General features: G+C 40.0%; 1 protein-coding gene across 11 annotated transcripts in view; it reads left to right on the plus strand.

The window, feature by feature from the left end:
• The window catches only part of ERC2 (ELKS/RAB6-interacting/CAST family member 2), a 1,404,232-nt gene that overhangs the window by 174,260 nt on the left and 1,217,549 nt on the right, over positions 1-12,423 (plus strand). For 6 of the 11 annotated variants that reach the window (XM_073592266.1, XM_073592270.1, XM_073592273.1 and 3 more), the window contains exons 3-4: positions 4,855-4,878; positions 9,743-10,159. In XM_073592266.1, coding sequence (XP_073448367.1) covers positions 4,855-4,878; positions 9,743-10,159 — 441 coding nt within the window. The remainder of the gene's footprint in view (positions 1-4,854; positions 4,879-9,742; positions 10,160-12,423) is intronic. The other 5 variants (XM_073592267.1, XM_073592272.1, XM_073592275.1 and 2 more) reach the window with 1 other exon arrangement.

Here is a 12,423-nt window from a genome sequence, read left to right on the forward strand (position 1 = left end):
AAGCTCAGAAGTCACATAATTAGTGAAATGATGTCCACCTGTATGCAATCTAAGTGTCACATGATATGTCAATACATATACACACCTTTTTGAAAGGACCCAGAGGCTGCAACACCTAAGCAAGAGGCACCACTAACCAAACACTGCCATGAAGACCAAGGAACTCTCCAAACAAGTAAGGGACAATGTTGTTGAGAAGTACAAGTCAGGGTTAGGTTATAAAAAAATATCCAAATTTTTGATCATTCCTAGGAGCACCATCAAATCTATCATAACCAAATAGCAAGAACATGGTACAACAGCAAACCTGCCAAGAGATGGCCGCACACCAAAACTCACAGACCGGGCAATGAGGGCATTAATCAGAGAGGCAGCACAGAGACCTAAGGTAACCCTGGAGGAGCTGCAGAGTTCCACAGCAGAGACTGGAGTATCTGTACATAGGACGGCAATAAGCCGTACGCTCCATAGAGTTGGGCTTTATGGCAGAGTGGCCAGAAGAAAATCATTACTTTCAGCAAAAAACAAAATGGCACGTTTTGAGTTTGTGAAAAGGCAAGTGGGAGACTCCCAAATTGTATGGAGGAAGGTGCTCTGGTCTGATGAGACTAAAATTGAACTTTTTGGCCATCAAAGAAAACGCTATGTCTGGCGCAAACCCTACACATCACATCACCCAAAGAACACCTTCTCCACATTGCAACATGGTGGTGGCAGCATCATGCTGTGGGGATGTTTTTCAGCAGTTGGGACTGGGAAACTGGTCAGAGTTGAGGAAAAGATGAATGGTGCTAAATACAGGGATATTCTTGGGCAAAACCTGTACCACTCTGTGTGTGATTTGAGGCTAGGACGGAGGTTTACCTTCCAGCAGGACAATGACCCCAAAATCACTGCTAAAGCAACGCTTGAGTGGTTTAAGGGGAAACATGTAAATGTGTTGGAATAGCCTAGTCAAAGCCCATACCTCAATCCAATAGAAAATCTGTGGTCAGACTTAAAGATTGCTGTTCACAAGTGCAAACCATCCAACTTGAAGGAGCTGGAGCAGTTTTGCTAGGAGGAATGGCAAAAATCCCAGTGGTAAGATGTGGCAAGCTCATAGAGACTTATCCAAAGCGACTTGGAGCTGTGATAGCCGCAATAGGTGGCTCTACAAAGTATTGACTTTAGGGGGGTGAATAGTTATGCACATTTAATTTTTCTGTTATTTTGTCCTATTTGTTGTTTGCTTCACAATAAAAAATAATCTTCAAAGTTGTGGGCATGTTCTGTAAATTAAATGATGCAAATCCTCAAACAATCTATGTTAATTCCAGGTTGTGAGGCAACAAAACACGAAAAATGCCAAGGGGGTGAATACTTTTGCAAGGCACTGTACTTTCCGCAGAGTTTCACTTTAAAAAAAGAAAATCACACTTTTACCAACTTTGGTGCAGTTTCCACCAAAACAAACCTTTCAAATGAATGAATACAGGCACAAGTAATTGAAAGGCCTACACAGAGCCATGACCTCAATCCCAGTGAACATCTTTGGGATCCATTGGAATGATAATTGCCAGTCAAGTCTTCCTGGCCAACATCAGTACCTGACCTCACTAATGATATTTTAGCTAAACAGGCAGAAATTCCTGCAAACACTCTCCAGTCTTGTGGATAGTGTTCCCAGAAAAATGAAGGCTGTTACAGCTCCCAGAATGGGTGCTCCTCCATATGAATATCTCAAGCTAGGAGGTGAACAGCCAAAACATTCTGAAAAAGGTTCTGATCCTTCCCTACTCTATTCAAAAAATGGTTTTAAATACACTTTAATGTTACCAAAGGCTGAATATTGGCCAGTTTAACAGAAAGTCTGACATTCGGCCAGTGTGTACAGAAGCCTGTCCAACAGAAGCTGGCCTAATATCTAGCTTCTGTCGAACGGCCTGCTGGAAAAGCATCCGATCAGCGCTTGCAGCCAATGGCTGCGAGTACTGAACTGTACATTCTGCTGGGGGGCCATCCCCCTGTCAGAATACAATACCTCAGTGCGGAGATCGATGTACTAATATTGCATAGTTAGGACAATGAGCTCCTCAGTTTTTTTTTGTTCAGCCCGCTGAAACAGGCTTGAAGTGATACTAAACTCTTGGGGTTTTTTTTGGTTTAAAAATAACAAACATGTCATACTTATCTGCTCGATGCAGTGGTTTTGCACAGAGCAGCCCATATCCTCCTCTTCTCAGGTCCCTTGCTATGGGGGTAGCCGAGCTGCTGCTCTGTATGTCCATTTAGGCACAGAGCTGTGTCTTGACCCCAACCCCTCTCCTCATTGGCTCACTGATTTTGGGGCTCAGGTAAGTATTAGGGGGGCTGAGGGGGTTGCTGCACACAGAAAGTTTTTTACCTTCATGCATAGCTGGATATGTGACATGACCTGATTTTTTATGCAGCCCTGTCCAATTCCTGGGGGGTGGTGCCCAGATGGTGGCTGAGCAGGAACATAAACACTCTGAGAGCAGAAAGGTTCTTGTCCTAGAAGATTTCCTGGCCTGGGAGGCTGCTGCCCTCCCAGGCAGGCTTTCCATGTGTCTGCTGTTCATCAAGGCCCCAGCTAGGCTGCGTGGGAGTCTACTCTGCTGAATGTTGCTGGAGCTGACTGAGAGATTTTTGTCTGGGGATCTGGTCTTGTATCACTGGAAAAGGTGTCTAGAAGATATTGGAAGGAGGCATCCAACTATCCAATGACATTAGTGAGTACAGACTGGAGTGTGAGAACCCTGAGACTGTGTGCTGCCACCACCCATGGGGTCCTAGAGGCAGCAATCCTCAAAGAGGACATTGTTCCTGGTGTCCTGGTATAGCTCAGTCCACTAACTGCTTGTGCAATGACTTTGCTCAGAATATTAAGAGGAAGATTAGTGTCCCAAAGTTGCTGCTAGTGTTACTAGAGTATCCCTCAGTTACCCTTCTATCCAAATTAAGGTTCTGCAATGAAGCATCAAAAAGCATACCCCTAGACTGTTCATTGAGCCAAAGGAGTGACTGTGACTGTATGCCTGGACGTAGGGACCTTAAACTGCGGACTCCTGCGGAAGTGAGAGCTATGTCAAGGTGCCTGCATGCTGGCTAAGGTGCCTTCTTGATTACCCAGGAACTGCTAAAAGCTGGTGGCCATTAGGCCCTCTGGCAGATATCCCATTTGTTTAAAAAAAAGTTTAAGCACATAACCATTAGTAGCTGGTCGCATTCAGCTGGACTTATTCTGTACTGTCAGGATGTTTTGCTAATCCAAATAGCTTTCTTATTTCTAATGAGTTTCAATAACCCTAGCATTTATAGTCATACAAATAACTCATCCACTTAATATAACCATCATAGAATATGCAAAAGCAGATGCTGATTGTTCAAAACAAATTGGAATGTGTGTATGTTTGTGCAACCATGCCCCACTTATTACATAGTCCAACCTCCACTAAGCCAGGAAGTCTGGGAAAGGTGGAAATTATTTGAGTTACATGGCAAAAGGTATGAATTGTAAAAATCTCCATGGTAGAGGCTCCAAAATGACAGTATATGTGGGTAACAATGGTTTAATGGGCAGCAGAAGCACTTTAAAGTCACTATACACAATGTGAACTATTAGTAGGAAATAATTGTGGGCACCTAGAGGTTTCTTGATATGCCATAATTTTAGGAACTTTATAATCTAGGAGACTTTATTATGGAAGTCTCAACCATTGCCTTGGCAAAAGCTTGTCATGTGTTTATTTTTGACCATTAGTGAGGTAATCGCTCAAACACGGGATCGGGTCTTGTTTAGCATAATATAGCACCCTCACTGGCCAGGGACACCAGAGTTCCTGTAATTATTTCCTGTGACCAAATAACATGGTTCAAGGTGAGTACAGGTACACTTTATTGAAGTCCTCATTTTGGTGTTTTCTTATGTTGCTATTGTTTTGCTATCCTGATAACTGGATTTAAAGTGGTTGTAAACTCTCCCCGACAACTTTGTTCCATGTAAATAAGCATAAAAAACCCTAATTAACACTGCTTGTAGATATCTCCTTACTTGCTTAGTATTGTTGTAATCCTTTTTGTTCTTTAGAATGACTTCACTTAGCATGCCCAGATCTCCCCTGATTTACGGCACACTCTGTGTACTTGTCTGTCTATTATCAGATCTTCCTACGGCACAACACTGAAATCCCACGAGACTGCATAATCACTCAGAGCTTCCTACTACACCCCATGTGACCATGTGACATCACATGGAGTGTAAACTTGGGCATAGGACAGCCAAGTAAATACTATGAAATAAAACAAGTCAGCTATGAGCAGTGAAGCAGGGTTGCCATAGAAACGTTGGATTGAGAAGGAGGCTTGGTTAACAGTACAGGAAGTGTTCAATGTAAGCGTGGAAATACACTCTACTGTGGACTCAGAAAACAATACTTAAGATGACGCTGCCTTACCCCTGGAAACAAGTTTTTTAAAGTTTCTTTAAACAGTAAGTAATATGCGATTTGGGCTGGATTACAGTGACTATAGTTTGATAATTACTTATTATAATGGACTAAATGAAAAGAAGCATCAGAGTGGGAGAGTTTACTTCCTCTTTAAACCAACCAGCCATATATTATGCTGCTTATCCATTGTTAGAGCGCTGTGTCACATTCGATTTAGTTGCTGATGTGTTATCATTTTATATTTGTTTGTGCGAATACATTGAGTGGATGTGTCTTGTGTCTGCTCTGCACAGCTCAGCTCAGAATGCAGATCAAGATGCATCCAACTTGTATATTTTTGCTCATATTTTATCTGCTTTTGTGTTGATTTTGCTTCATTTTTTTTAATTGGCATGCTGTTCAGCCTTTGGATTCCAGGAAAACAAAGGTTTGTCTTTTCTTCACAATGATTTTGTATATCCACTATCAATAAAATATAATGTATTTATTTACTCTTTGCTAGATGTAGACCTATGTGTTTTTTAAATGTTACCATTGATATTGTTATTACCTAGTGATTGCACTAGAAAAAAAGAAATAAGGTTGATCTAAACCCTAACTGGATGTATTTTATTTGCTAAAACACTGTGTATCACAAAATACTGTTTTCAATTTTTTTTCATCCTTTTTGCATTTTAGTACTGTTGATCTCCTCCAGCCTCTTATAGCGACTTCCTGCGTACATACACTCGCACCAAAGTAAGGCTGCTTTCACACTGTATCGTTGAAAAAATGCGCATATGCGTTCTTGATGCGTTTCCGGCGTGTTTTCTGGTTGCCTGACTCCTAGCATGCTCCCGTGAAACATGGATATGTGACTCAAAAAAAGCAGTGCCTTTTTGATGCGGTTTTGATGCGTTTTCTATTAATTTCAATGGGGAGCTGCATTTTTGAAAAGCGCGCCAAAGATGCAGTAAGCAGGTCTACCCAAATGAAACACAACTGACCAGTGTGAAGAATTCCATAGGATTTAAAGGGATGCATTGTTCTTCCTTTTTTCTTTCGCTTTCTTTTTAACTAAAAAACTGATCAGTGTGAAAGGGCCTTAGGACCCTTTCACATTTATCAGCTTTTTTTTCTGTTTTTGCCTTACCAAAAGCTGAAGAAAAATGCATGACCATTAAATCCTATGGAATCCTACGTAAAACCAGTCAGTTGTGTTTTTAAAAGTCCTGCATGCTGCATTTTTGGTGCATGTTTGGTACTTCCCCATTGAAATGAATGGAAAACACATCAAAAACATGGCAAAAATGCATCAAAAACATACCTGTGGTTGCATTTTTAGTGCGCTTTTTGAGTCACATGTCCTTTTTTCACAGGTGCAAAACGCACCAGAAACGCGGCAAAGACCATATGCGTTTCTACTGTGTTTTTGCAATGGAGCATTGTAAAAGCATCCTTAGTATCAAGCCATTTCTCTTGATCAGGTCCCTAATAGTGGCAATGGTAGACAGTTGTCCTTCCTTGCCGGAACAAGGAATTTTTTTCATTGTGGAAAGCTGCAGATTTAAAAATATTTTAAACACCATTGACATGTTAAAGTATAGGTGGGATTTTAGTTTTTTTTTTTTAGGTTTAGATCTACTTTAAACTGTCATTCTGCTTGTAGTTGTTATTAATTACCTTAATACTTAATACCTTATGCCGTGTACACACGACCGGACCTTTCGTGGGACTCAACCCCGAAGGACTTTTCGACGGAATTCCGACGAAACGGACTTGCCTACACACGATCACACCAAAGTCCGACTGATTCGAACGTGATGACGTACGACCGCACTAGAATAAGGAGGTTCATAGCCAGTAGCTGCCCTTGTGTCATTTTTGGTCCGTCGGACTAGCATACAGACGAACTGATTTTTCGATAGGATTCGAGTCCGTCGGAAAGATTTGAAACATGTTCTATTTCTAAAGTCCTTCAGATTTTTTGACAGAAAAGGTCAGATGAAGCCCACACACGATCGGAATGTCCGACGGATTCATTCTGTCAGACCTTTGATGCCGAAAAGTCCGGTCGTGTGTAGACGGCATAATAGTATACAACCATTCACTTAAGACTGGGTTCACATTAGTGCAAATTGGGGATGTTTTTAGGAATAGTTATAGTTAGCATTATCTTCCACTTTAAATTTTTCTGATTAATCCATAAATCATCAGACTAGTTCATCCTAATCGATTGTGTTTTAAACAATGATACTGTTTTTTTTTATTTTTGTGGGAAGTGGAACCCACTTGCAAACTGTATTTAGAAGATGCTCTTTTAAACATTTCCTTTTTAAAAGGACAACTTCACATTTTTTAAAGTTGATCCCTCACATAGTGCTTTCCCCATGGATAAATACCTGCAGAACTGTTCTCAAGATCTTCACTAGGCAGGCCTGCCCAGTGCAACAAAATCTTTTCTTTTTAAACAGTCCCAACTGGGCAACCTGCTTCTCATTGACACTGGTAAATGGGTCTGTGCTCTAATGGCCTGTACACACGAGCTGACTTTTCGACCGGACTGGTCTGACGGACCGAATCCGGCAGACGATCCGACCATGTGTGGGCTTCATCGGACCTTCAGTGGACTGTTTCTGTCGAAAATCTGACAGGCTTTAGATTTGGAACATGTTTCAAATCTTTATGTTGGAACTCCGCCGGACCCAGTTCCTATAGAAAAATCCGCTCGTCTGTATGAAGGGGTAAATAAAAGACAATTTACTGAATGTAAATAATTCAATTCTTAGTACTAATAGGCTGACCTAAGTGCTATTTATATTTTTTGTTATTTTCTGGGAAAGCCAGGATAGTGCAGGAGGTAAACCTCTGTCAGATTTTTATTGATCTGTGTCAATTTGGTGAGATTTCATTTTACTGCCCTGGAAACATAACCCGAAGTGAAAAAAAATCTCTCAAAAGTGAAGGAAAATTTCCCTTTATGAAGTTGTCACCAGAACAGGTAGAAGATTTCCCCTCTCTTCCTGTTCTGAGCACAAGTGTAATATTTTGAAGTATACATTGTCACCAGGATACATAGAGAGGGTTGATTTTTCCTAAAGGGGTACAGGCAGCAATAAAACCCCAACAGGGGTTACCTTTCCCCACTCTATCCCAAACTTAAAAAAAAATACAGAGTAATGCAGTTATTATACATGGATTTACCATAGTTTTCTAAGAAACATATTTGTGCCCCCAAAAAAAGATTTAAAAAAGACCTTAGTGTAACTGGTACCATCTAGTGTCATGTATTAGTCCCCGTAATTTCAACCAAAAGATTAAGGAAATTGGAATCTAACAATGGCAAGGTCAAGAATATCTTGTCTATGTTTTCATTTTGACTAGAATAAAGGCTGAAGGACTCAGACTTGTATAACACACAACCGACATTTGAGATCATTTAAAGCAAACTTAAAAGGAGTGGAAAAAACTATAAGATGCCACTGAAGTTGTGTACAAATATCAACCCAGATTCTAAAACATCACTCTTGGTCCATTACTGTAATAGACACTAGCCAATAGGGACAATTGGGAAAAGGAAAGTTGTGGCAACACTCTCGATAAAGGAAGATGGATAAATAATTATATACCAGAATATCCTCAATTTTGGGGCACCAGAGGTGCCGGAAAAAGGTCCTGATATGTAGGCATCTGAAGGTGCCTACTGTATGCTGCCTGCAGTTTGTTTTCCACTTTAGGTTTGCTTTAGAGCCCAATTTCAGCCAAAATTTTTTCTTTAGGCCTGCCATACACGGTTCGAATCTTGGCTGGTTCAGCAGGAACCGGCTGAGATTCGAACCATTAATAGGCAGGCTGTATGTACCAAGTTGATCGATCAATCAACTTGGGTGCAACCAGCCTGCCGGATTCGCTTGCGATTATTGCAAGCAGTCGCTATAGCCGCTAGCAATAATCACTGTCTTCTCCCGGCGGGTATTGCTTCCCCCACCCGCTCCCTCCCACCACCCCCACTATCTGTGTTGATGGATGAATCATGTGAATTTCTTTGCTGCAACCGTGGTTGCAGCAAAGAAATTCGCACCGTCTATGGCCTGCCATATTTTTGGATCTACACCCTCTTGAAAAGATTTCCCCAGATTACAATAAAAACTCAACAGAGGTTCTCTTACACTTTTCATTTGGGTAGAATTGATCATACCTATCTGATTGTACAATTTCCTTTGGATCTACCAAAATCTATTGCAAGGGCTTGCCTGATTAGTTTAAAATTAAAGGCGTTGCTCAAGTAGGCCCTCGCAGTACATTCGTTTTAGATTGTTAAATCAGGTTGTCAAGTGTATGGTAAGGTTAAGACCTCAACCCAGGAGCCGAAAACATGCTTTACACAGATGTTAATTGCCTATTTTGAATAAGTGCAGTAAATTACTTAAATGCCTGAACTCTTATTGAAATAAAACTGCAGTACTACTCTGCTTCTGATTACATATTAATGTATTTTTAGAAACTAAAGCATAATTAAATATCATAAATAATTGGCTGAGCAATAAATGTTTGATGTATTTAAATGTTACTTAGAAATTTTTTAAACTAATGTAGGATTTGAGTTACTAGTCTGGTTGTTAAAAAAAGGTTTCTACCTGTCGGTACTTGACTCTTTTATTGCACATTATATGGATTTTTACTATTGATGCTGAAAATGTTTTGACATGTTTCCTATAAATTCTTAGTGGGCTTTACTTACCGTTTTTGCAATAAACTTTCCCTGAAAACAGCAGGAAACCAGCATTTATGGGTATAATAACCACTGTCCTTTGAAACAGTGGCCCCTCCTTAATCTCCTTTTATTGTCTGTCTCACTACTTAGATATGTTACCATCTTGCCATCCATTTATACAGCCTCTGCACCACAAAAAACTCATCAGTAAAGCTAGTTTTCATATTTATGTGTCCTAGAACCTAGGATACCTGTTCTGATGAGTAGTAAAACCATTGTCCTTTGAACAAGTGCCCTGTTCTCAATCTTCTTTTATTATCTATTAAATCTTCCTTCAATGCATAGTTATGTTATGACCATAAGACACATAGATAAAAACTTAGAACCCCATCTCAAAAACTTGTGGTAAAAGGTATTTAATGATGATATTTAAAGGTCATCATTTTTAACGATGGTCTTTATTTTAATAGCTTTTTGTGATTTTCTTACTAGCTGTATATATAAATATTTGGTAGATAGGGAACATTGAATTGACAAAAGCTTGCTTGTTGACTATCTATAACTGTTTAATCATATAACCGATCCACTTCTGTTCCAGCATTTACAGTTGACCATCCAGGCCCTCCAAGATGAACTGCGGACTCAGAGGGACCTTAACCACCTTCTGCAGCAAGAAAGCGGGAACCGTGGAGCAGAACATTTCACCATTGAACTCACTGAGGAAAACTTCCGAAGGCTTCAGGCAGAACATGACCGGCAAGCCAAGGAACTTTTTTTACTCAGAAAAACACTAGAGGAGATGGAGCTTAGGATAGAAACACAAAAACAGACACTAAGTGCCCGTGATGAGTCCATCAAAAAGCTTCTGGAGATGCTGCAAAGTAAAGGATTGCCCTCTAAAGGCATGGAGGAGGAAAATGAGAAGACCCGGAGAATAGTGGAAGCAGAATCACAACTTAATCATTTAGAAGTGCTTCTAGACCAAAGGGACAAAGAAAATATTCATCTGAGAGAGGTAGGTGGGTTTGGCAAAATATAGCTTTTTAGGGATGTGATCAAGTAAGGTGACCCTTTGGAAAAAAACACAGGCCAACACACATTTTGGTGTCTCGAATGTTAGACCTGTTATACCTGGGTATACTTGACCTGCTGATTCCAGAAATGGCACCAATTTTTATTTGTCAGCTCTACTTTTAGAGATATACCATAAATGCCATATACCACTCTTCACTCTGGTTGCCTGTGAAAAAACGGGATATAAATATAGCAAAATACGTGGGGATGATTCAGACAGCACCATCGTGAAATAACCATAATCTCTATTGTGCTCGATCTGCAAAAGTGAAACAATATGAGTGGCAATTTACACACACCTATACGATCATACACACCCCTCCTATAAAACCTATAATACTGTTAATAACTTACACTTTAGAATCCACTGTGTCCGATGTAAAATTACAGTTGGAAGTACGTAAACACTCTCACTTTATCTGCTTATTTTGCACAAAAACTCAAACTAGGTAACAGGAGAATAAGTCGATCAGCAAGATCTTTTCAAAAATTATATAAATTCAACCATATCTAAGAAACTACAGCTGCTGCAGTCTAGCCAATGCAATTTTCTGAATCAGCACCCTAAATAAAGAAAAATGTATAGCTTTAAAAGTTTTGTCTAGTTTTTAAGTTAAAAATACCCAGAATTCCTATTTGCACGTAAATAATTCACCAAATATGCTATTTTCACGTCCTCTAGAGTTTATTGCTTTTTTGGGTCAAATATTCTGTTTTTTTAAAAGAGTGTTTATTGCTGCATTCAAAATTGTTTTGATCAGTTGTAAGTAAGGGAACAGAAATATGAGGGCTGAAAATGCTACTTATTATTATGATTATTATACTGACCTTCATTACTAGCGGAGTCAATTACCTTGAACAACTATGCTGCTTAAAGTGATTGTAAAGTCTTAGTTTTTTTCCTATAAAAATAAGAAACATGTCATACTTAAGTCCTAAGTGCAGTGGATTTGCACAGGGCAGCCTGGATCCTCCTCTTCTCGGGTCCCTCTTCTGTCATCCTGGTCCCTCCCTCCTGTTCAGTGCCCTCACAGCAAGCAGCTTGCTATAGGGGCACCCGAGCCACGTCACAGCTTCCTGTGTCCATTCAGACACGGAGCCCCGACCCGGCCCTCTCTCTCCTGATTGGCTAGTTGACTTTGACAGCAGTGGCAGCCAATGGCACTGCTGCTGTGTCTCAGCCAATGAGGAGGGAGAGTCTCGGATGGCTGAAACACTCGTGGACATCGCTGGACAGAGAGGGACCTCAGGTAAGGTGTTAGGGGGGCTGCGGGGGGCTGCTGCATAGAATGCATTAAGATAAAAAAAATTTTGCCTTTACAACCCCTTTAAGAAAGTACGACCAAATTCAAAAAATTACTAATCTGCATACTTGTTCTGGTTCACAATTTTTTTGACTACCGAAGCCAGACGATAAGTATGACAGCCAGGCAATTATCGTTTTTAGAAGGAGAGGTCAACAATGGCATTCTTCATATTTCTCTCATGAAAGACTTCCAGTAAGTTCGCATTATTGGATGAATATATACTAGTAGAATTTTGTTCAAATATTTTTCTGTGCATGCGCAACTATAGTTTCAGCACAATTCTGTGCCAGGATGAAGTATCTCCCATGCACATGCATGGGTAGTGTATCATCCAAACCTGGCAATCAAAATGGCCAGAAACTCCAAACCTGGTAAAGATGGAAGCGCTGGCGATGGAGGGGAGCACAGACATCAAAGTGCTGGAGGGGTTTTGCTTTCCTTGGTAAGTCTGCCTTAATGTGCCAGTATGCTGTTTTTACTTGCACATAATGGCAAAAACCTTATGGGGGCCAAAAATGTATTTTGTTTGCCAATTTATTTTCATGTTAACTATAAAGGAAGGGGTTTTAAATTGTGGTTTTAAAAGAAAAAACTTACCTCTTTCTGAACATTTACATATAGTTAGTTATATGCAAGGATATATCAAAATTGTATAATACCAAAATGAGAGTATTTCCCAACAGACTTTCATGTGGCAATTCTAATGGGATGTCTTCATTTATATGTGAATTTTATTCATAGCTTTTTATGCATGAAATGTAATTTCCGGGCTTACTTGACTTCTACTGTAAGAGTTTAGATCAATATTCTGCAATATCATTAAACAATTATAGCATCTCTTTTTGACAGCCCTGTAGGATCAGTGCTACATTTGTTGCTCTTGTATTCAGAGAAAAAG

The sequence above is a fragment of the Aquarana catesbeiana genome, linkage group LG07 (genome assembly GCF_042186555.1).
Source record: "Aquarana catesbeiana isolate 2022-GZ linkage group LG07, ASM4218655v1, whole genome shotgun sequence".
NCBI lineage: Eukaryota > Metazoa > Chordata > Amphibia > Anura > Ranidae > Aquarana > Aquarana catesbeiana.